Source organism: Castor canadensis, chromosome 6 (genome assembly GCF_047511655.1).
Source record: "Castor canadensis chromosome 6, mCasCan1.hap1v2, whole genome shotgun sequence".
Classification (NCBI taxonomy): Eukaryota; Metazoa; Chordata; class Mammalia; order Rodentia; family Castoridae; genus Castor; species Castor canadensis.
The window spans coordinates 42,819,805-42,841,467 of NC_133391.1; the positions used below are offsets into that span (position 1 = coordinate 42,819,805).

Sequence of the window (21,663 nt, forward strand, 5' to 3'; positions counted from 1 at the left end):
GCTATGAACCACACTCTCTTATTTCCTTATCTACATAGAGATGTTCTTGATGAGCTTTGGAATCATGGATAATATGTTGCAGAGACTCTAGATTCTATCATCTTCCTAAAAGTGTTAATTCTGCAGCAGGTAGTTCAATTACTGGCTGATCACCACGAGCTAGTGTAGGATTTGTTTTATGCGTGTTGGTATAAACCATTTGAAAGCCCAAACCCCTCAACCTCCAAATTTCATTCCCCTTCACATCTTGTCAGGACATGGTTTTAGGCTTTGTCAGAATGGGTCTAAAGCATGTCTTGCTTTAGGGTAAGATTCTTACCCTAAGCTGTGCCCTTTCTGCTGCCTGAAGTGGCTACCCGGGGTATTGGTGAATGTTAGCTGGATCTTTCTCTGTGACAGACCCAGAACTCCAACTATCTGACACTGCTCTTTCTCCAGAGCTAACTTATGGTGTTTTCTTGCTGCTCTTAATCCCAATGCAGCTGCTCTTTGACACACGCCAGTAATTTCACCCTGCACAGCCTAGTCCTAAGCCACTGTGACACTGCACAGTTTCTACTGGGCTGTGTCCTCTGTGGTGTACTGACACACCATGTCACCTCCTCAGATTCTGATCTGATCTCAGCTTCTCAGATCAGTGGGACTAATGGTGTGTTCTTGGACTCTATCTCTTTTGGTGGCAGTTGGTAAATTGTCCTGGGTCAGAGACCAGGGCAATTATCATGTTCATCCTGTGAGTTTTGACTTTCTCAGGGATGACACTTGTGTGCTGCTTCATGTCCACTTTACAAAAACAGCTGCCTCTTATATTTTTGTCCAATTTTGTTTATGGTGAAAGGGGTAACCTGGTCCCTGGTACACCAAAATGGCTAGAAATGGATGTGTGCTTCATTTTTAAGCCACAGAACATATGACTAAATATGTTAGCAGATATGAGGCATTTATTGTACAAGTTGTATGTTGTATCTTACATAATGTGACATATTATATAGTATAGTATTGCATTAAATAAGTTATATATCAATTCATTTGTCACACATTTACTGAAAATTGTTGTGTGTAAGATATAGTAGTATTTGAAGGCGGAGAAAATACTAGAATCTTTTCTTAAGATATTTGGAAAATAACAGCCCAGCAAATTGTAGAGCCAAATGGACTTTTTCAAACAGTGTCCTCATTTTAAAGATATTGAAACCTAGACCCAAAAGATGACTTCTATGTCAAGATCACCCAGCTGTTAGTGACAGAAGAGGAAATAGCTTGACATTTTTTCCACCACATCTAAAATGTATGTTTTTAAAACTAAGCATAATGTTTGGATATTTTTTTCCTCTATAGAAAATGTGATCAGTGCCAAAGTCCCTGTTGATGCATTAGTGACTTCAGCCAGAATGAGGAAGTAAGTAGGTTGGGATCCTAAGGACATTCCATTTGGGTTGCACAGAAAGCTTGACTTATGGTATAAGTCTTGACTTATGGTATAGTCTCTCCAAGTTGACGGCGATGAACAAGCTCAGTTCTTTGTTACACTTCACTTCAGGAGCAGCCAGGGAAGAAAAAGCTGTGAGTGGCCTGGGTATAAAGGTATTTGCTAGAAAAATAGATAGAGAGATACAACAGGTATATCATAATAACTAAACTTGATAACTCTATAGAGAATAGATTTCATTTACTACAAAAAAAAAACATGAGGAAATTTTGCATTTTCCCCCAAAGCTGAACCTTCTATACATTTCTAAAGAAAGGAGTGAGAATCTGTTATGAAGGCAATCAAAACACCATGACTTTTTGTCTAACCTTATCTGCAGATAGCCAGGCTTCACACACATTCCTTGAAGAAACTCTATGCAGGGTCTTCCTCTAGGAGAATTTCAATGGCAGATATTTTCCAGCCCTCTAGAATATGTCCATGCATTCAAAGACCCTGTTCCCAAGTTCTGGGGTGAAGGTAGCAGGAAAAACTACAATGAGGAGTCTTACCTACATGGTTTCTCCCTTAAGAAATTCAGCCTACTTCTGCTTTCAGAAATGTCAGATGAAATAATTTGGATCAACTGTCCTAGTGACAATTAGATTTGCTGAAAAAAAATATTCTAAATCTTCTCTTTTCTAGCACTTGTCAAAGATGCCTGACAGAAACAAATACAGATCCTCTCTGGAGAAAGATAACCTCATCATAGTTGTCATATTATTTTGAAAAACTGTTTTGTGAAAATAAGGTCTAACTCATTACACAAAATAACTAGGCACATAAGGAGACAAAATAATGAATGAAAATGGACAGAAACTACAGACATTAGAAACAAATGTACAGGGAACCCAAATACTGGAATTTATCATAAATTGACTTTATGTTTAAAGACTGATAATCTTCCAGAGAACCAAATGATATAAAGAAGAACCAAGTGTAAATTTTAGAAATGAAGAAAAGAGTATCTAAAATGAAAAATGTAGCCAAAGTTTTAAAAAGAAGATTTGGCACAGCTGAAAACAGAAATATTGTACTGTAGAGAGCAGGGAAAATCCTGAAATTAAAGCACAGAAAAATCAAAACATTAGGAAACACAGAAATGATATAAACAATTGAGGAATTGATGACATGATCTTTCCATAGCTATTGATAGTTCATGATTTTTATTAAGTGGTGAGTTACATCTTAACTTGCTACTGAAGCAAGTCATAGTGATTGTCTTAGTGTGGGAGGGGTTACTGACAGGGAAGGAACATACAGAGCTGGGATGGCCTCTACCTTGTCCTTAGCTGTTTGTCTTGTGATAAATCATACACTATGACTTCTTTACTTTTTGCAGTTGCCTGTATATGTATGTTATATTTCACAATTTTTTTTCAAAAAATTTTAAAAAGAGACATAAAAAGTGGAGGCTCAGGTATCTACATCATTGGCAGGTGCCAAAAAGAGCTTCTTCTCTGCTTGTCACAGAAAGATGTGGTTTGTCAACAATCGAGTGGCGTCACTAAGGGGTGGCAAGTCATTACCTAGTCATTTCCAATGCATCAGACTTATTAAGGGAGATATACTATTGTATACACTGTTGTATACACTGTTCTGAGGCCCATCTGGGACCAGAGTGACTGAGACCAGGATCAGTGACAACATCAGCCATAGCACAAGTCAGAAGTGGTGACAGATGTGCAGTATATTTGCCATTTTTACCTGGATACTTGCTAAGGAGTGAAAGTTTTAAAGTCTGGTTCTTAACTCCAGGTCCACCATTTTCTAAGTATATAGTCTCAAGCAAGTTATCTGTCACACCTAAGCCTCAGTTCAATTACATTTATGAAGATAGTTGGAGAAGTCAATGGAGTACTGTATGCTGAAAAGTATAGGCAATAGAACCTAGCACAATACCCCACGAGTGCCAAGTGCTCAAGAAGTGGTAGCTAACTTAATCATTGTTTGCTTTTAGATCACCTTGTCTTCATTCTGCCATATTTAATTTTCTTCTGACATTAGGGTTTCTTTTTATATCTTTTTCTTTGAGTTTCTCTTTCCAACCTATATTTCTAATGCTAAAAAATTTATTCAGCCTGGAGGTGGATACATTGATTACTCTTAAAGTCTTAATTTAGTAGATAGCAGAGTATCTACCATCTCTTTCCTAGGACAGCAGCTCTCCTTTAGTGTTCATCAAATCTCCTGTGGGATGCAGAAATGTATTAATTTGGAAGGGTTAAATTAAAAATAATTGCAAATCTCTAATGAATAAGGGCAGGCAAAACCCATAAAATTTGAGACTGCATAAAAGTTACCTAGGCAAGAGTTCTTCCCCATATAATAGAAATACCCTTTTCCAGAAAGAAAACACATCAAGAACCCCAAAGCTAAATGTGACAAACTTACTCCTTAACCCAAGGGAGTCTACCCTCCTCATTTCCTAGTTCTAGACCTATTTTCTTTCAAAAGCCATTAGCTTGTGAGACAATTAAAAGTGTCTTTGCTCCATTAGCTAAATGAAATCACAGAATGAAACCTATGAAATTCATCATTCCTCCAGTTTCTGGCTGGAGCAAGCAAGTTCATGTAGATCAGAGTAAGTGTGGACAGTAATCACAATCTAATGATAGTGATGATGATGGTTAATGATGATGATGATTGGCACAACCACAAATGCTGATAGGAGCATTTGCTTTTTGCACTCAGTCAACTATGACCTTGGGACAAGAAGACCTAGATTTAGCTAGTGAGTTAGAATCAGAGGGTATTTGTTGACTCACAAAGCTTAGAAGCCCTCCAAATAGGGTAACTCCTCCTAGCTCAATGGAACAATAGATGGCAGTACATAGAAAATCAGTGATACTTTGCCAGCTACTGTGGCTCATTTTCTCATCTGCCAGCAATCTTCCACTTGCCCCAGTTGTTGGCTCTCCACCCTTTCTACTCTGCTCTGCAGCCCTTCCATAGTTCAGTTATATGGACATTGCAAAAGGCTGCCTTGCCCTACGGCTTCCAGTTGGGTTCGTTGACGGAGAGCAAAACAAGAGGAAGGTCTGGTCAGGGTCTTGTGCACCCAGATCCTTCCCTGTAGGGTATATTGGGCTGGCATTGTCACAGCCTCTCCAGATGGTCCTCTCCTCCCTGCTCCCTGTAACCACTCCCTCCATTCACTTCTTAAGGTCTAGGACTTCCTCAGGATACCATGCTCTCCCTGAGGTCCTTACCCTACACATGCCTTCATAAAAAGTAACAAGTACATTGGTCTTAATTTGAGTGTGCCACCTGTTTCTTGCTGGAACTTACCATTCTGATATTTGAAACCTATTTCATTCTTTCTGCAGGTAAATTTTGAATGCCTACCATGTGCAGATTGTGTAGAAGGGAATTGAGGGGCTCCTGTCTGTGGGAGGGAACTTCTGCAGGCTTTGGCTGGGCAGTGAGGTGGGGAAAGTAGCATTTAGAGATGAGTAAAGAATGGGCTGGGGCATGGCGGAGGTTGAGACAGGTCATCCCTCCTGGCAATCCTGACAGGAACCAGTAAAGACGGCAGTGATTGCAGGAGAAAGGGCAGATATGACAGGAGACATGCTTGATGCATTTAGTGGAGAAGCAAGCAGGAGTGACTGCAGGTCACTCGTTGTGGTGACTGGTTTTGGGGAGAAAGAGATGAGTTAAGGTTCAGAGTTCTAAAGTGTGATGAGATGGCAGGACAACGTAGGAGAAGTATCTGATAGGCTCACGGAGGCATGACTTGAACTCAGACAGGGCAAAGAAATTGTAAATGCAGATTTGGATGCATCTGCTTGGTGGTGACTGTTGAGCTCTTAGGAAGGACAGACATGAATGACAGAGAGACAGACAGACACAGAGATGGATGCAAGGGAAGTTTAGAGAGCCACACAAAGGGTAGAAGGCTAACCAAAGACAAAGACAGAAGAGAGCTTTCTCTGGACACAGCTCACGTGTCCACTCTTGAGAAGTGGCTTTGTATTTTCCCAGGGTGAATGAGTCTCCCTTGCTTTGTGATTCTGCAGTTCCCTGGGCATATTTCTTAGGAATATTATTACCTAACTTTGCCATTAGTGTTTTCACATCTGCCTCCCCATCTAGCCAGATCTCTTCATGGACAGGCCTGCATTTTTGTGTCTCTGAAGTAATCCCCAGACTCAAAGAGGTCCGGGAGAGGGGGGATAAAGAATTAAAGAGGCCTAAAACTGGACATTGTGACAAGAAGGGAAGGGAGTTTTTAAAAGAAAGGTGTAATCAAGAATGTCAAATAGGTCAAGGAAAAGAATGGCAGAGGTAGAGGCATGGATTGCTTGTAAGAGGCCGTAAGTAACTTTGAGGATGAAGGCTTAGAGTGGTAATGACAGAGGGCACACTGTCAGAGCCAGAATTCATGCTGACTGCTCTTACCGGTAAAGCTACAGCACTGAGTGCAGTCGTCAGTCTTCCCCATAACTGTGCTGAATGCTTTTGTTGCAGTCAGAAGAGGCAATATGGTGTCCAGTGAGGATGCTCCCAGCAGTGCAGGGCAAGTGTATGTCTCTCTATTTTACTCACCCTCTGCAGTGATCATGTGTTCCAAAAAAATGTTTTTTAAACCACTAGAGTACAGTTAAGCCAGTTAGTCTGTACTGGAGGTTGAACTCATGGCCTCACATTTGATGGGCAGGTGTTCTACCACTTGAGCCATTCTGCCAGCCCTTTTTGCATTGGTTATTTTTGAGATAGAGTCTTCCTTTATGCCTGGGCTGGTCTGGACCACAATCCTCCTATTTGTGCTTCCCTGAGCAGCCCCAGCTCAACAGGAGCTCAACACCACACCCAGCTATTGGTTGAGATGGGGTCTCACGAACTTTTTGCCCAGGCCGGCCTGGAACCACAGTCCTCCTGATATCCACAGTCCTCTTGATCTCCACCTTCCAAGTACCGGGATTACAGGCATAAACCACCACACCTGGCCTCACACGCTTTACTGATGGTAAATTACCTGAAAGAGTGATGTGACCAGGATAACTCTACCCATGGAAATCTAGTAACTGCTTAAGACCATACAGGGCTGGATGTGATTGCTGCAGCTCTAAAGCTGATCAGTGCTCTCGGGCCTCGTGTCACAAAACAGCATTGCTGTCTGCCAGGGCCTGATTAGAAACGTAAATCTGCACCCCACCCGAGACAGGCCAAACCTGAATCTGAATTTCAACAAGACCCCAAGTGACCAGTTGCACATTCACCCTAATGAGTTCCACAGAGAGCCTGGCCATGCCATGACAATAATGGCTGTCACTTACATAGACCTCACTGTCCTCACACAGAGCAGTAACTGTGGGCCAGACGTTATTCCGAGCACTCTCCATAAAGGAACTTGTTTAAGCCTCACAGAAAGCTTATGAGCGGGGCACTGTTACCACCCCCACTTTAAGAGGAAGTCAGATTGCTTGTTCAGGGACTCGTGGCAAGAAGATGTATAGCTGTGATGCAATTGAATCATTTGGCTCTAGGATCCTATGCTCTGACCACTGCACTGCCCTTCCTCTCCCATGTCCCAGGTGCTTTGTGTGTGCTGTTGGTTTCGATTTGGGATGGCATAGCTGTCCATATGGTGGACTGGAGAAAGGCCACCTTGCCCTTAGGGAAGGCTTCTACAATCTGGCTGTATCTGATTCTTCTCTGTTAAGGAAAGGAGGGTCCCTCCAATAGTATTTTCATAGAAAGAGGATATAGCTGCAGATGGATAGTCTCATTCTGGCCTCCCCTCCTGGGAGAGATTGGCATTTTATCTGCACTTCCTTGAAGTTTTGGTCCCAAGTGCAAAGTGAGTGAGGTTCCAGGCAGTCCAGGCTTGGCAGACAGGACAAGGACAGCACCCTTTTGTTGAACTTCACCTGTCTGAAGAGAAATGTGTTCTTCCAGAAGGTGTTCAACTCTAAGCTGAAGAAATGGCAAGGAAGCATTTGCTCACCATCTTGTGATTCTCTCATTTTATGGGGATTTGGTTAAAAGTTTATTGAAAAATATAGAAGGCATGACTTGCTTTGGTGGGGCCAGCCTCTTGGCCAGTCATCATTCAGTCCTCTCAGTTAAATGTTACGGCTTTCTGCTTTCATTCTGCGAGGACTGGACAGCCAGCTTACATCAAGGAGTTGTTTTCTAAAACTCCAGGGGTGACCCTAGGGTATGACAGGCCCTGGCTCCTCCCCTTCCTGTGGTGTCTGAGCCACAGCAGAATCTGGAACCAGCAGCTTCCCTGGAAAGCTGCATCCAGAACAGTCTATTACCTTTAAAAGAGTGGGTTTCCAGGTTCAGGGTCAACAGGATGTGTCAGCTAGGCTTTCTGAACTGGAGGCCTCTCGCATGGTGCCATAGCTCTGTCTTCAGCTAGATTGAGTCTGCCAAGAGGTTGTGGTTACGATTGCCTTAAAGCCAGCAGAGAAGTGGAGGACTCTTGGCTTTACTCTCTTACTTCCTGTGCTCCCTCTATGGCTTCAGATGAGGACATTCCCTCCCTTTTACGAATGAGGACATTGTCAGGAGAGCCCTTCTCATGTGCCTCCTAAAAGTGAAAGTGATTTCTGCTTCCTCTGACTTCTAACAGAAACAGTGACCTGATTTTCCAAATCTCCTTCCAGTAATTTAAAAGACAGACAAAGCACGGGGGAAGTGTGGAGCTGACTGATGGGAGAGCCGTGGGTGTCTGTCATGGGTGCCATCCAGCAACCTTCCTCACCTGGGACTCTGAGACCCCTCTGTGGGGACCCAGCTACCTGCATCACCAAACCACATTCTCTTCTTCATTCAGCTTTATTTCCTTACCTCCTGATAAAGGAGGACCTTCCTGATCCCTGTTCTGTTCTTTTAAGGCTCTTACAAAGTTTATAATTATATATTAATTGTGTGGTTATTTGATTAACATTTGGCCTTTATTACAATCTCCAATGGCAAGCCCTATGGGCCTCTTATTTACCATTGTATCCCCCATCCCTAGCCCAGTGGGTAACCCACAAAACATGGCACAGTATACACTCTTTGGATGAGTGAAAATTAAGACATTACTCAGGCAATCCCACAGTTCTCTTCCTGTTCTGACAATGAGAAATATATACTGCCCTCCTACTGCACCCCCATCCCACCTCCATCCCCCACTAAACTCAATGTTCTCTTAATTCAGTGATTCTAAGTGTTGCTTCAGTGGACACTGTCACTCAGCTTCCTTGATCATTTTTACTGATTTCCTTAGGCTGGGCTAGAGCCATGGAGTCTGAATAGTTGGGGCTCAAAGTGTTTGCTCCTAGCCACCAATAAAAAAGCTGACACTAGCAATGACCACCAACTGGGGTGTCTTCAGTTCTTTCTCCCTCTCCCCACTCATATGTCACCAGAGTGGCTCAAAATATGAATTGAAAAGAGGGAGGCATGGGGTGGAGTTCCCATGGGATGAGCAAAGCCCTCACACCTGGTGCTGGAGTGGCTGGCACTTTCACACCTTGCCTCTCAGTCCTGGTAAGTTTTGGTTTTCCTTTCTGCTCAGGCTTTTGCTCACAAAATTATTTTCAAGTTCCTTCTTGATATTATCCCTGGGGTTTTAAACAGAACAGTTTGTCACCAAAGCACAGGTTTGTAAGTGCTCTTTTATAAAGCCAAAGGGTGTGATCTGTTTTCAGTTGTGTACATCAGTGGACTGTCCGTAACAGGGGGAAGCACCAAGTGTAGCCAGGTGTATTTGCAGACAAGCAAGACTCTACCTTGACAAAAGGTACCGGCTTTGTCTTTCATAACTGAAGGTTTCGCTTGATCTTTTGAAGAAAGGATGATTTATATATGTAGATCATATCAGCCTTTCCTAGCATGGAGTTTTCCTGCATTTCCCAGAGAGAATGCAGGCATCTCTCTGTCCCAGGCCTCACATCAACATAAGAGAAAGACAAGAAATGGCCACCTATACTAGCTAAATCCATTGCCATCCTTTTCCTAATTCCAGTACATAAAGATACTTCCCAAAGCCCTATCTCCCTGGAAGGTCTTCCTGGCAGCCTGGCATCTTAGAAGTCTTTCCATCTACCACAAAGAGCTCACCTGTCATGAACTGCAAATTACCAGATACTAGATTTCTAGATGATACATTGTTTGATCCCCATGTAGAACTGTATGTTTCAAATTTTCCAGTAATAGTTTTCATATCAAGTATTCTATAGTCCTCATAAGTAACACATATGTTCATCACATCTATCCAGATTTAGGGCTAGGAAAATAGGCTCATGTCCAGTGGTGATCCTGTGCTCATAGTTGCTTCACAAGGCTTATCTAGGGTTCACTTTCTTCCCCCACATGAGCAGCTGGCCCTGACGAAGGCTCAGCAATTGCACATCAGCCCTGAGCATGCCTATCTGGGAAGAACACCTAGGCAGAGGTATTCCCAAATTAGGGAGTGAGCTGGGAGAGCTCTTTCTGACACAGCTATAAACTAGTCCCAAGAAGAAGTTATTAAGCACCCAGGCCCTGAGAGCCAAACTCAACACGATGTATGGAGAGAGTGGACTTTGACCCCATGCCTCACAGGTCAGCCTGGCTCTTGCCATCCCAGGTAGGCAAAGCAGGCAGAACCTGCGAGTCTTTCCTGGATCAGCCCTGCAAAGATTTGGACTCCCCTGGAAGCAGGGGCTGCACTAGGCTCCTTCGCTTTCCCAGCCAGTGCTGAAAGCATGTTTTGCTGCTTAGGGACACAGATCCTGGAGGAGAGAGCTCCAGTCAGAGGGGTGTGGAAGGCATTTAGCAGTGGTCAGGCCACACGCTCCAGCTGTGCACCTGTGGGCAGGTCATTTCACCTCTCTGGATTCACTTTTCTTTTCTGCAAACTGTGGTTGATAATAGCACCTACCTCACAGGGTTGTGGCCAGGCAGAAACAGAGTCATGCAAGTAGAGCATTGTGATCTGACCTGGCCTGTGGTGAGTTCAGAACAGGAAAGCCAGTGACATATAGGGGCTTTGATATCCCAGAGAAATCTTTCACCCAGCAGCTGACTACCCCTCCCCTAGGCCCTTCTCAAGTGCTCCGTCAATTTGTGCATAACCCTGAGGATGGGGAGTGCATTATCCCTTAGAAAGTAGGTCTGTTTATAGACAGCTTTTACTTGTATTGAATCTAAATCTTTCTGAGATACTTCCTGGTTCCATCCCTGTGGGCAAATGGAAATCAATGAACCCCTTTCCTCAAAATAGCCTCAATCATGTGCAAATTGTTGACCTCACCCTCCCTGCCAGTATCCTTTTCCCATCCCACTGATCTTTTCTTTCCCTGATGAAATGTTTTCAGTTCTTCTAATTATCAATGAATGATTAATGACATAGTTCCCAGAGCCTTCGTTATTGTGGCTTCTGTCTTCCAAAGGTGCCCTGTATGACTTAGGTCTTTGTGAGTTGAGTCCCTGTCACATGCCTGACATACAAAGAGGAGGAGACTGGACAAGACTGCAGGGACTCATGGCCAGGCAAGCAGGGGCTGCATTCTAGTTGGAAGCACAGTGTGTGCAGAGATACAGAGGCATGAAGCCAGGGCCCCCAGATGGCCAGGCACATTGAAGGAGTGGACGGTAGATACTGGGAAACACTTTTTAGAGAGCAAACTAGGGAAAGAAAAGGTGAATTTGACTTGTAGGTGACAGGGAATTCTGGACCATGTTCAGAAGTGACAAAGATAAAGATGGGGCAAGTCTGAAAGTTGGGAGGCCAGTTAACAGAATGACCAAGGAGTAGGAAGGGGGAAAACAATTCACAGACTGAAATGTCCGAAATATATAGCAAAAGGCTAACAGAGGTTCTCTCTGGGTAGTGGAACCATGAGTGATTGCCTTTTCTTTTTCCTCTGTGTTTTCTAATTTATCTTGCATAAGTATTTTCTATTTTCTCTGTAACTAGCATGTATTATTTATATAGTAAATATAATTTATGCATGTCTAGAAATAGTTCAGAATCAAACCAGCAATTGGAAACCAATTGGAGGGAGAAGTCTGGGGAACCTACATTCTGGCTGGAGTGTTCAGGTGGGTGATGTGACCACCGACTGGGATGGGACCATAAGCATCAGAACATAAATAGGAACTTGGTAGCATCACTGACAGCTGAAATGAGTACCACAGGCTGATATGTCTCCCATTTGGCCTCTCCATAGCCTGCTCTATAGCATCTGTCCTGCCTTATGGGCCTCAGAGCTCACCCGTCCACTCTGCACAGACCTATAATGCAGACTTGGTGGCAGCAAGGCCCAGCATCCATGGCAACAACAGCATTTACTTGGATGACAAGCTTGTCACTTCAGCAAAATATTTAACCGAGTGCCAACTAGATGCTCTGCGATCAGCCATACTGTAGTGGTGAATTGTGAAGGGGCTGGCAGAGTGGCTCAAGTGGTAGAGCACCTGCCTAGCAAGCATGAGGCCCTGAGTTCAAACCCTAGTACTGCCAAAACAAACAAACAAAAATTGTGAGAAAGGCAGGAACCATCCCTGTCTTAATCAGAGGAAGGCAGATATATATGTTTTGGGTTACTTTGATAAACATACCATTCCAAACTGAGAGGAATGCTCCAAAGGAAAGGAAATGCTTCTGTGAAGACACTATAACAAAGGAAACGCCTCTGGTCTGAGAGTGCAGGTAAGCTTCCCCGGAAAAGATGCTTGAGTTGAGAGCTAAAGGGCAGGAGAAGGGAATTGAGCTAAGAAGTCTAGACAAGACCCTGTGGGGGGGGCCAAGTACAGTCACGCCTCCTTTAAGGACAGATTTGAGCAATGTGCAATTAGGCAATCTCACCATCACACAAACGCCGAGAGCGCATTTAGCAAACCTAGATTGCACAGGTCAATCGCTGGACATGGTCTCTTGATGCAGCCAGGAGGTCAGTAAACATGAGATGTCTGCTGCCGGTGTCACAGGGCACACTGTTTACAATAAACTTTTTAATAGGGAAAAGTACACTCTAAATAGCGATAAAAGTATGCTATAGTCAGCACATAAGCCAGATGCATAATCACTTATCATTATCACGTGTTAAGCATGGTACACAATGGTGGGTGTCGTACTTCTGTGCAATTGGTAGTATAGTAGGTTTGGTTACACCAGCATCTCCACATGAAGAATGCCTGTGCAACATGGTTAAGACAGCCATAGTGTCACTAGGTGATTATAATCCTGTGGGACTACCATCCTGTATTCTGTCATTTACTGAAACATCTTTCTGCCGCACATGACTGTGTAGCATATTTGAATATAAAATAAACACAATTTAGAGCCCAGAGAGGGGGCAGGGGCTGGGAGAGGTGGGCAGGATGGGCCCTACAGAGTCTTGAGGGGCACAAGAAGATCCTGGTTTTTATCCTAAGAGCCAGTGAGGCCATTAAAGGCTTTGGAGACCTATGGTGGCCGTTTGACCAGATCCTCCAGCTGCAGCTTAGGGCAGAGCTCCTTCAAGCATCTACTGCTCCACTGTTTCTTGTCACTAAGACTAGTGCTGAGGCCTGATAATGTCAGACACCTCCCTCCTGGCCGGGCAGCCAGAAGTGGGGGTGCTCCAGTGAGGAGCACTTAGAAGGCTCTCCCTGCAGCAGCCACCTCTGAAAGTTGCACTGCAGCTCAACTTTCTTGGGGCTTTGCATACTTTAACACTAATGTGTGTACAACTTGCTAATTAATGGAATCATTTGCATTTGAAAACATCGTGTGCTAATGGGAGGCTGCAAAGCACTCTCATTAGTTCACAGGTATTGTTCCAGCTTTCTTCTTCATTTATTTTTTCCCTCTCCCCAGCTTGGCTTAATGGCTGGGGAAGAGTTCTTCTGATTAGCCTTGTGAAAACCAGTCTTCTAGAGCTCAAAGCACTAGGACTGCCTCAGGTGCTAGGAGAGGGAGACCAGCCTTGGTTTACCCAGTAAAGAGGACAGGGGTAAATGCAAAGGAGGAACTCAACCATTCTTAAGCATACAGTTCAGCTGTACCAAGAATATTCATATTGTTGCAGCATCCAGTTTCCGAACTTTGTCATCCTCCCCAAACGGAAACTACATGTCCATTACACAAGAAGTCCCTTTCTATGGGGCTTATGAATGGTATGATGTTCTGATGATGTGTCCCCTGGTAGGATTTTTGTAGGGCAGAATGGTCCACTCACTTAATCCCAAGAAGGTGCTGCAGAGCTATATTCTCAGTCCTACCCAGGGGTCTCACCCCCAGACGTATAGTGGTTGTGAGTCGTTTCTGCACCCGAAATCCCACCCTCCCAGACATCTGTCTGCAGGCTGATCTGTGTTTCAGAACAGGTGGGGTGGTCACCATGAATTAGCCACCATGAGGAGATGAGTAAGTTCTGTGTGGCTGGCTCTAGTCACAGTGAGTTCTCACTGTATTGGGCTCTGCTGTAGGAGAAAAGGTACGAGGGTGTCTCTAAAGATGGGACATTTAAAAATTATTAATAGTTAGGGATGAAAACAACATGTTCTTCTCCTTGGAAACACAACATCTGCCAATCCCTTTATTTGGATGTGCCTCCAAGACAGATTTGGAGTCAGGCCAACCTGGATTTACATCCATCCTTTGTCACTCACTGCTATATAACCTTGAACCTCTGTTTCCTCATCTAAAAAATGGGGCTCGTGATCCCCCACTAGTAGAGTTACTGAGGAGATTACACAAGGTGGTGTTGATGCAGCATCCAAGGCAGCACTGCCTTAGCAAGTGGAAGGCAACATTCTCGTGGTTGTCACTGTTGATGATTTTGTCATTGTAGGTCTGCAGGTGGTCCTGAACTCCATTATCAAGGCTATGGTGCCCCTGTTGCACATCGCCCTGCTCGTGCTATTTGTCATCATCATCTATGCCATCATTGGCCTGGAGCTCTTCATGGGGAAGATGCACAAGACATGCTACAACCAAGAGGGCATAGCAGGTAAGAGGCGGGTACTAGGCTGCAAGTTCCCAAGACGCTGTCCCTTCCTCCATAGCTGCTTCTTGTACACTGGACGGGCTGCAGCCGTCTGCTTCTCTGGACTAGGGAGGACTCCTGCATTCAGTCACTCATGCTTCCAGGCTGTGGCCATGTGAGAGGCAGTGGTCTTTATTCTCTCCATCTCATTTCCAATTTCTGTTTTCACTACAAAGAATCTCTGTTAAAACAGCCAAGCAAGCTTTGTCTAGCATTACTAAACACAATTAAATGAGTTGCACAATTTCAGAGGCATTGAAAGAACCTATCTTTCATCAGTCTCTCATTCTTGAAACCAACCTTGAACACTTCAAGAGTCAATGTTAAGTGGAGCCCGTGTGTGTCTGCTCCATCAACATGTCAGTATGGTTCATCATTAAAGACCTTTCGGGAAGACAGTAATGCTATCTCCTGTCAGGACCTGAGGTCTTTCCACCATCATGGGCCTCGTCCCAGCTCCTGTCGGTCAGTGTTTTCTTCTCCATTTGTAAGCAGAAGACCCTGGCCCCCTTCCCAGGATGGGTGAAGGGCAGGCCTGGAATCACCCCCTGTACCACCAGCCAAGTCTCTATTCCAAGGAGAAAGTTCAGCTTCATGTCATGACCATGGGTCTTGCCTTTCTAAGACTCCCCTTTCTGTGCTCCTTCTATAAGTCATTGTATTTAAGAAGCAATGTTGGCTCATTAAGCATTTCCTTGAGTAGCACCAGAGTTTTGGTTTGCAGGATATGCTACAGGCTACTGTCTTAAATGAGAAACATCTCAGCTTGACCTTTTAAAAAAACATTTAAACAGAAATTGACAAGGCAATAAAACTGTTTCAAACACACACACACAACTTGTTAATAAAATATCCCCTACCCTGAGGGGCTAGCAGTGTTCAATTTATATGATTTTCCTTTTCAAACAACAAGTCCTGTGCTCCTAGCTTGAGGCATCTTGTTGGAGAAAGAGGAGCATCTGCCTGCAGCACTGGAGGATAGATTAACCCTTCCCTCTGCAGCTGTGTTTCTTGTCCCACTCAGCCTAGGCGTAAAAGTAAACCTGCCCCCCCTTGCTTTGAGTGAGACTGGAGAGCATATCTACAACAGTGTGAAATGGATTATTCATCTTCAAAAACCAAAATAGACAACCCAGTGTGTAGGATGTAGCTTGGCTGAACGGGTGAACTGGGTATTTGCAAGGTTGCTAAGTCATTGTCACATGGGCACAGTCCTGAAAAACGAACAAAACCTATAAATCTACAGTTACAGATCACCCAATTGTTTTTGCATTTATTATGGAAAGTTTGTTTAGGAGGAGACTGTTCCATCTTGAGAATTTCCAAATACTTGGGTTGGAATTGTATAAGATGCAATTTTTGATTGGAAAAAAGAAACAGCTAAAATTTTGAGATATCCAGCCTTGCTTAAAGAAATACCGAGCAATATAGTATATAATATTTCCCCTTTAATTCAAATCCTTCTTTTTATTCTGTATGCTCTATTGCTAGCCCTAAGCCAATAACTTTATACTAATTGTGTGGCTTGGTTGGCTCACCATTCTAAGACCTCCTTAAGAGCTGACTGTCCCATGTCTAGAGTTTCTGCAGTTGTATTGAAATGACCAAAGACCCATTGAACCCAAACACCTCAGGCTGTGACAGAAATACAGAGTCTCAAAAGATCCCCCATCAATTCAGCAGTGACTGATAGTTGGGTTCCCACCAACAAAATGGAGGAGAGAAGAATGGTGAGATTCCATTCTGAGCCCAAGATGGCAACCCTGCCATGCTATCAGATGTCGGTGGACCATTAAGCCAAGGAGAGTTGCTCCAACACCTGCAAATGATTTCTGACATTCTGACAGGAACATAGCAAAAGTGTGTTTTCTACTGGTGGCAAGGATTGTGCAAGGGCTCATGGGAATAAGAGACCATGAATTATCATGAAAATCATCAGGTTTTGTTATCAGGCTTCAGTAACCTGAGATGTCAAGAAAATGGCAGATGTCATAGACAAAATGCAGGGTGGACTCCTCTCCATAGGACAGAGCCAGAGGGTTCGGTGAAAAGCCACCTCTGGTGCAGAAAGCTTTAGGTCCTCCTCTGCCCTTAGGATGAAGACTAGGCATGGCCTTACCCACTAGAGAGGCCTGTTTAGTATCATATTGACCTTGACAGTAAACAGGACCAGAAGTACCCAAGTCATCATCCACTTCCTACCATAAGATTCTGGAGGTCATTCATGTGATGGGTTTTATCTTTATCCCCCAAGTTCAGAGGAGAAGTGGGCTCCTGTAGTGGAAACAAGCTGAGCCAGAGTGTTCCACCAAGAGGCACTATGCCAGGCTCCAGTGAGAAGGTGACCTCACACATTTGTGTGTGGGGCCAGGGTCCCTGCTGGGAAAGGGGCAGGGAGCATTTAGCTATAGCAGCCTGTCTTCTCCAGCACTCTGCAGCCAGCCCACCACCTCCTCCTTCCTCCACCTACCACCTGATGACAGCCCAAGGACCCACCCATCACTCCCAGCAGAGCACATTTCTATCGTCATCAGAACTTTGTCTATCCATATGGTGACTGACCCCAATGAGGAGAAAATAAAAAATTGTACATGGATCTGGACACACTCAATGCAGCCTAGAGTAGAAGACCAGAGACAGACACCTGCCACCTTCTGAACCAGTCCCAATGTGTTTTGGATAGTTTTGTAGAACCTTTGAAATGGGTGTTTTTTTAAAAATTTGTCTTTGTTTTGGTTTAGAATCAGACTTTGAATTGAATTATCGTATTTTCTGCATATTTAAATTATACAAAAGTGCTTTGTGAGTCCTTGTTACAACTTTAATAGGACTTACACCAAATTCTTATTTTTACACTTGGATATTATTTCAGACAATGAGAAAAGAATACACTAGATTTTCAGTCTTGTTTCCCATAAAACCCATATGAGGAAGCTATGGGGCCAGCCCGTGAACCACTGTTCCACTGTCCCTTTGATGGGCAGTCCCTGGTGGAGCTCATCTCAGAAGAGGCCATTTTCCCTTAGTCCCTGAGGCATCTGCACAGCCCTCTTGGTTCTTTAGCAGATACATTGCCATATGCGACACCTTTTGTTTCTGGTTGTTCCATCTGTCTGATGGTTCTTGGAGCCAGGTCCTTTTCAATAGCTCTTCCAAGTACAATAATGACCCCTGAGACTGGCGCAGAATTGGTTGGCTAAGCCTAGCCATGAAATCACCTTCATTCTGTTCATTCCTTAAAGTTGAGACCTAAAAATGCAATTGATTTTGTCTTTGGCCATTCCTCCTTGGAACCAGGTGCTCTGCCAGGATTTCAGTTCTTGTTGGTATTGACTGTATTTCTAAAATCTCTCATCTTTGCCTCCATTATTTTACCAAAAGCTTCATGAGACTTTCCACAGTGACTCTCTCTCCATTTCTGTTTTCAAATGGAGAGCCCACGCTGCTCAGCATTCCCCCTCTGTTCCTGTCCACCTCCCAGGACTTCATGACTCTGCAAAAGAAAACCAACCATTTTCCTGTCTAAGCTGAGTTTCCCTTACCTTAGAGTCCACGTTGTTAGGACCTGCTGATTTGCATGTGTTCACATTTTTCAAGTGTTCCCTTTAGTGCTTTTTATAGATACCTATTTTTATCAGATCATCCCTGTTTCTTAATTATTCTCCAATCTCTTTTTATTGTTGTTCAAGACAGATTTAAAATAGCAGAGCAGCACTTGAACCCGTGGATGATCTTTCTGGGTCCCATCCTTTCTCCTGTACTAGTGACATCACTTCCCCTTGATGCCAGTTTCTTCTTTGAGAAATCCCCAAAGATGTTTTCCTTCCTCAAGGATGCCTGGAACCCACTTTAGCAGCCTTCCTCCTTTCCCTACTTCTGCTGTTGTGGAATTGAAGATGGGGAAGCTGTCCAGATTAGCAGTCACAATGGAAAGACGAACAGCATCTTTCTGCCACAAAAAGCAAAACATGAGAAAAAGAAATGCAAGCTCTTCTCCCTTAATTTTCTTCACCCTCTTTTTCATCCCATCTCTCATGTATCCCAGCACTTTATCGCCGAGCTGAACACGTCACTCTAGAAAGCTATTTCTAGAATAAGTGAGAACCAAACAGAACTTATGATCAATTTGGTTCTTGGTCTTCAGTCTCTCAACTTTCGTTTTTTAAGTGCTCGGCTATTTTTAATTTATTGTGTAGGGTTAGGATTCACTTCCTAATTTCTCTCCTTTTTTATAGCCTAACATCCAAATCGCTAAAGATTTCACAATTTCAAAAAGTCACAAAAAGTTGTGACTAGGGATGATTCACTTCAGGAGCCAGACTCTGGGTAAGGAAATGGTGTGGACACTTTGTACCCTCAAGCGGCTCAGAAATCAGAATGCAGACCTGTCACCTTGGTCATTAATAAAACACCAAGCCAAGAAAGCCTGGAAGCAGCATTATTCAGAACCCCAACCTGGAAATAATCCAAATAAGACAACATAACAATGAAATACATGGAAAGGAATCGGCCAGACTGAAGTAGATGAACACAGAAACATTATGCTAAGTAGAGGAAGAGGAACATAAAAAGCCATATAGTATATGGTTTTATTTATATGAAATTTTAAGAAAAGGAAAAGCTTTGAAGACAGAAAGCAGATCAGGTTGTCAGGGCCTGGGGACAGGAGTAAGGACAGACTGTAAACAAGCATACAGGAATCTGTTTAGAAACGGATTGTGGTGATGGCTGCACAGCCATGTAAATTTACTCCAAATAATCGAGCTGGACATTACATTGATGAATTCCAAAGGATGTAAATTATATTTCAATAAAGGTGAGAGACAGAGAGAGAAGAAGGAAAAGGAGGAAGTATCGGAAGCCATCACTGCTGTCATCAGGAAGACACACATTTTCAACCATAGCACCCAACTTCATTCTCCCAAGATTTATCTCTTAGTTAAAGGTTAAAACATTTCTCCGCCTCTTAAGAGTGAAGTTTTAAATTTGAAGCCACAGACAACAACAGCTAGCTACCCAGTAGTCTTCCATACACAGCCTGTGTCCTACAGGCAAAATAATCATACTTGTGATTGTTTTGATCCTTATGAAAGAAGAAAAGATTCTGAGTGACTTCCTAACAGTAAATAAAGAACCACAAACAAATTCTCTCTCTGTGGTTGTGCTTTCACTGTCATTAGAGGTAATTGTTTGCTTATTAGAACTGAGGTCTCTTTGTCATTACTTTCTACAGATACAAGATAAGATCCTCAATTTCACAAACTTCTGTGAATTCCCCACTTTATGTTCCAAAGCAAGGCCAAGACTTTCTATTTTTACCATAATTCAGAACAGTCAAATCTTACTTAAATTTACCAATGATCTCCACACCAAAATTATAAACTGCATCTTAACTCACTAATTTGCTAATAGCTATTTCCAGCATGTGGAATCAGCCAAGTACTGTCCTTGGCCACAGATGACATTTCCTAAAAGAGCTCTGTCCTTACCTAAAAAGTATTCATCCTGTCACCTACTGCCACTCTGTCTTTGATTAGTGATTAGGAAATGATTTTTCTCTTCTGAGAGGTATTTTGCTGGGGACGAAGGGCAGCACTGAGAGGTCCCACCAGATGTGTGTAAAATGCAGCCTGCTATACTCCCACTGATGGACCGTCACGAAGCCTGCCACCATGGGCACTGCTCGTGTGGGCGGAGTTCATTGTTCTTCCTTCATGTCAGAAGGCTTCACTATAAAGTGACTTTCATCCCTAGTAATAATGCATCTTGGGATATGTAATGAACTCATAATCAGAAGTTACTTCTGGATGTGATCAGTTAGCTAACTATGGGAAGGAGTCTTTGAATGGACGTAGCCCTTATGTTCCAGTGGCATGGGCAAGAGTCCTACTGTCTTTGAAATTGATTACTGAGGTTAAAGTGCAGTTTTTACAACACTTGGTTGAAAATACTGGTGTTCTAGGTCAATGGTCCCCTCGAATGAGTGCCTAAGCCCTTGTGTGGTTAAGTCATATATGGGGGGGAGTAGACTAATTAAAATTTGTTCTGTGTGATTTCTGCAGACTGATGGTTATCCTCTGTCACTGTTCCCTCTAACTCTTTTTCTTCTTGCTCTGCCTGTCCCCCCTCCCTCCTTTCTGCATTCTTGTCTTCCTTTCCCTGGACATGGAGATGTCCCAGCAGAAGAGGACCCTTCCCCTTGTGCTTTGGAGACAGGCCACGGGCGGCAGTGTCAGAACGGAACAGTATGCAAGCCCGGGTGGGATGGGCCCAAGCACGGCATCACCAACTTCGACAACTTCGCCTTCGCCATGCTGACGGTGTTCCAGTGCATCACAATGGAGGGCTGGACAGATGTGCTGTACTGGGTACGGAGCTCGGGCCGGCACTCAGAGGGCGGGAGCGTGAAGGTCATGGGCCCTTCCTGACACCTCCCATTCCCTCTTCCTTGTGAGGTTGTGTCATATCCACATACCAAGGGAATGGCTGATACATGTCTTTGATTCTTCCAGGTCTTGCTTAAGAAACAAAGCATGACATGTCCACCCTAATAGTCCCCTCTGCCTGCCCACCTTGGAGAAATGTCATCTTTAGTTTGGCCATAATGCAGAACACTGGTGTGCAGTCGGTGCTCTGCGGGTGAGCTGGCCATGCCTGGCAGAATTCATTCAATCCCTTTTCCTGCTGCTCCTGCCATTTCCCACCTCCATCTCCAAAAGAGAGCTACAGGCAGAATTACAAATTCTCAGAGAAAAGTCAGGCCTAGTCTTCTGAAAAGAAACCATTTTCATCGAATTGTGTAGCATTGAGATATATATTATATTTTTATTTCTCATGTTAGTCTTACCTTAACTTATTAGAACAGTCCATCAGACAAATGTTTTCACTGTCAGCCAAAGACCCTGCTGGTTGTAAGATGCATATTTAGAAATCCCACTTCATGAGTGCCAACCCATCTGTAGTGCATTTCTTTTATGTTAAAGATGCCATCACCACTTTGGAAACCTTCAAACCCTTGACATGACAGGTTTGTATACAGTCTAGCCCATCGGCAAATGCATCCATATTTGAGCTGTCTTTATTCTGGCAGAGTCAAGGCCATTATTTGTAAAACCTCCAGAAAATATCTTCTTTGCAACGTCTCCTACTTCAGCATGCGAAATGACTTGCCAGAATCCAATGTTGCTCTCCAGAATTTTGGCGAATAAAGTATGTTGCCAATCTCAAAAATATCAT

At 43.6% G+C, this 21,663-nt stretch overlaps 1 protein-coding gene across 29 annotated transcripts in view; it reads left to right on the forward strand.

Moving 5' to 3' along the window:
- The window catches only part of Cacna1c (calcium voltage-gated channel subunit alpha1 C), a 644,607-nt gene that overhangs the window by 453,354 nt on the left and 169,590 nt on the right, over nucleotides 1-21,663 (forward strand). For 28 of the 29 annotated variants that reach the window (XM_074076408.1, XM_074076392.1, XM_074076410.1 and 25 more), the window contains 2 exons: nucleotides 14,233-14,391; nucleotides 20,599-20,795. In XM_074076408.1, the coding sequence (XP_073932509.1) occupies nucleotides 14,233-14,391; nucleotides 20,599-20,795 (356 nt within the window). The remainder of the gene's footprint in view (nucleotides 1-14,232; nucleotides 14,392-20,598; nucleotides 20,796-21,663) is intronic. The other variant, XM_074076384.1, reaches the window with a different exon arrangement.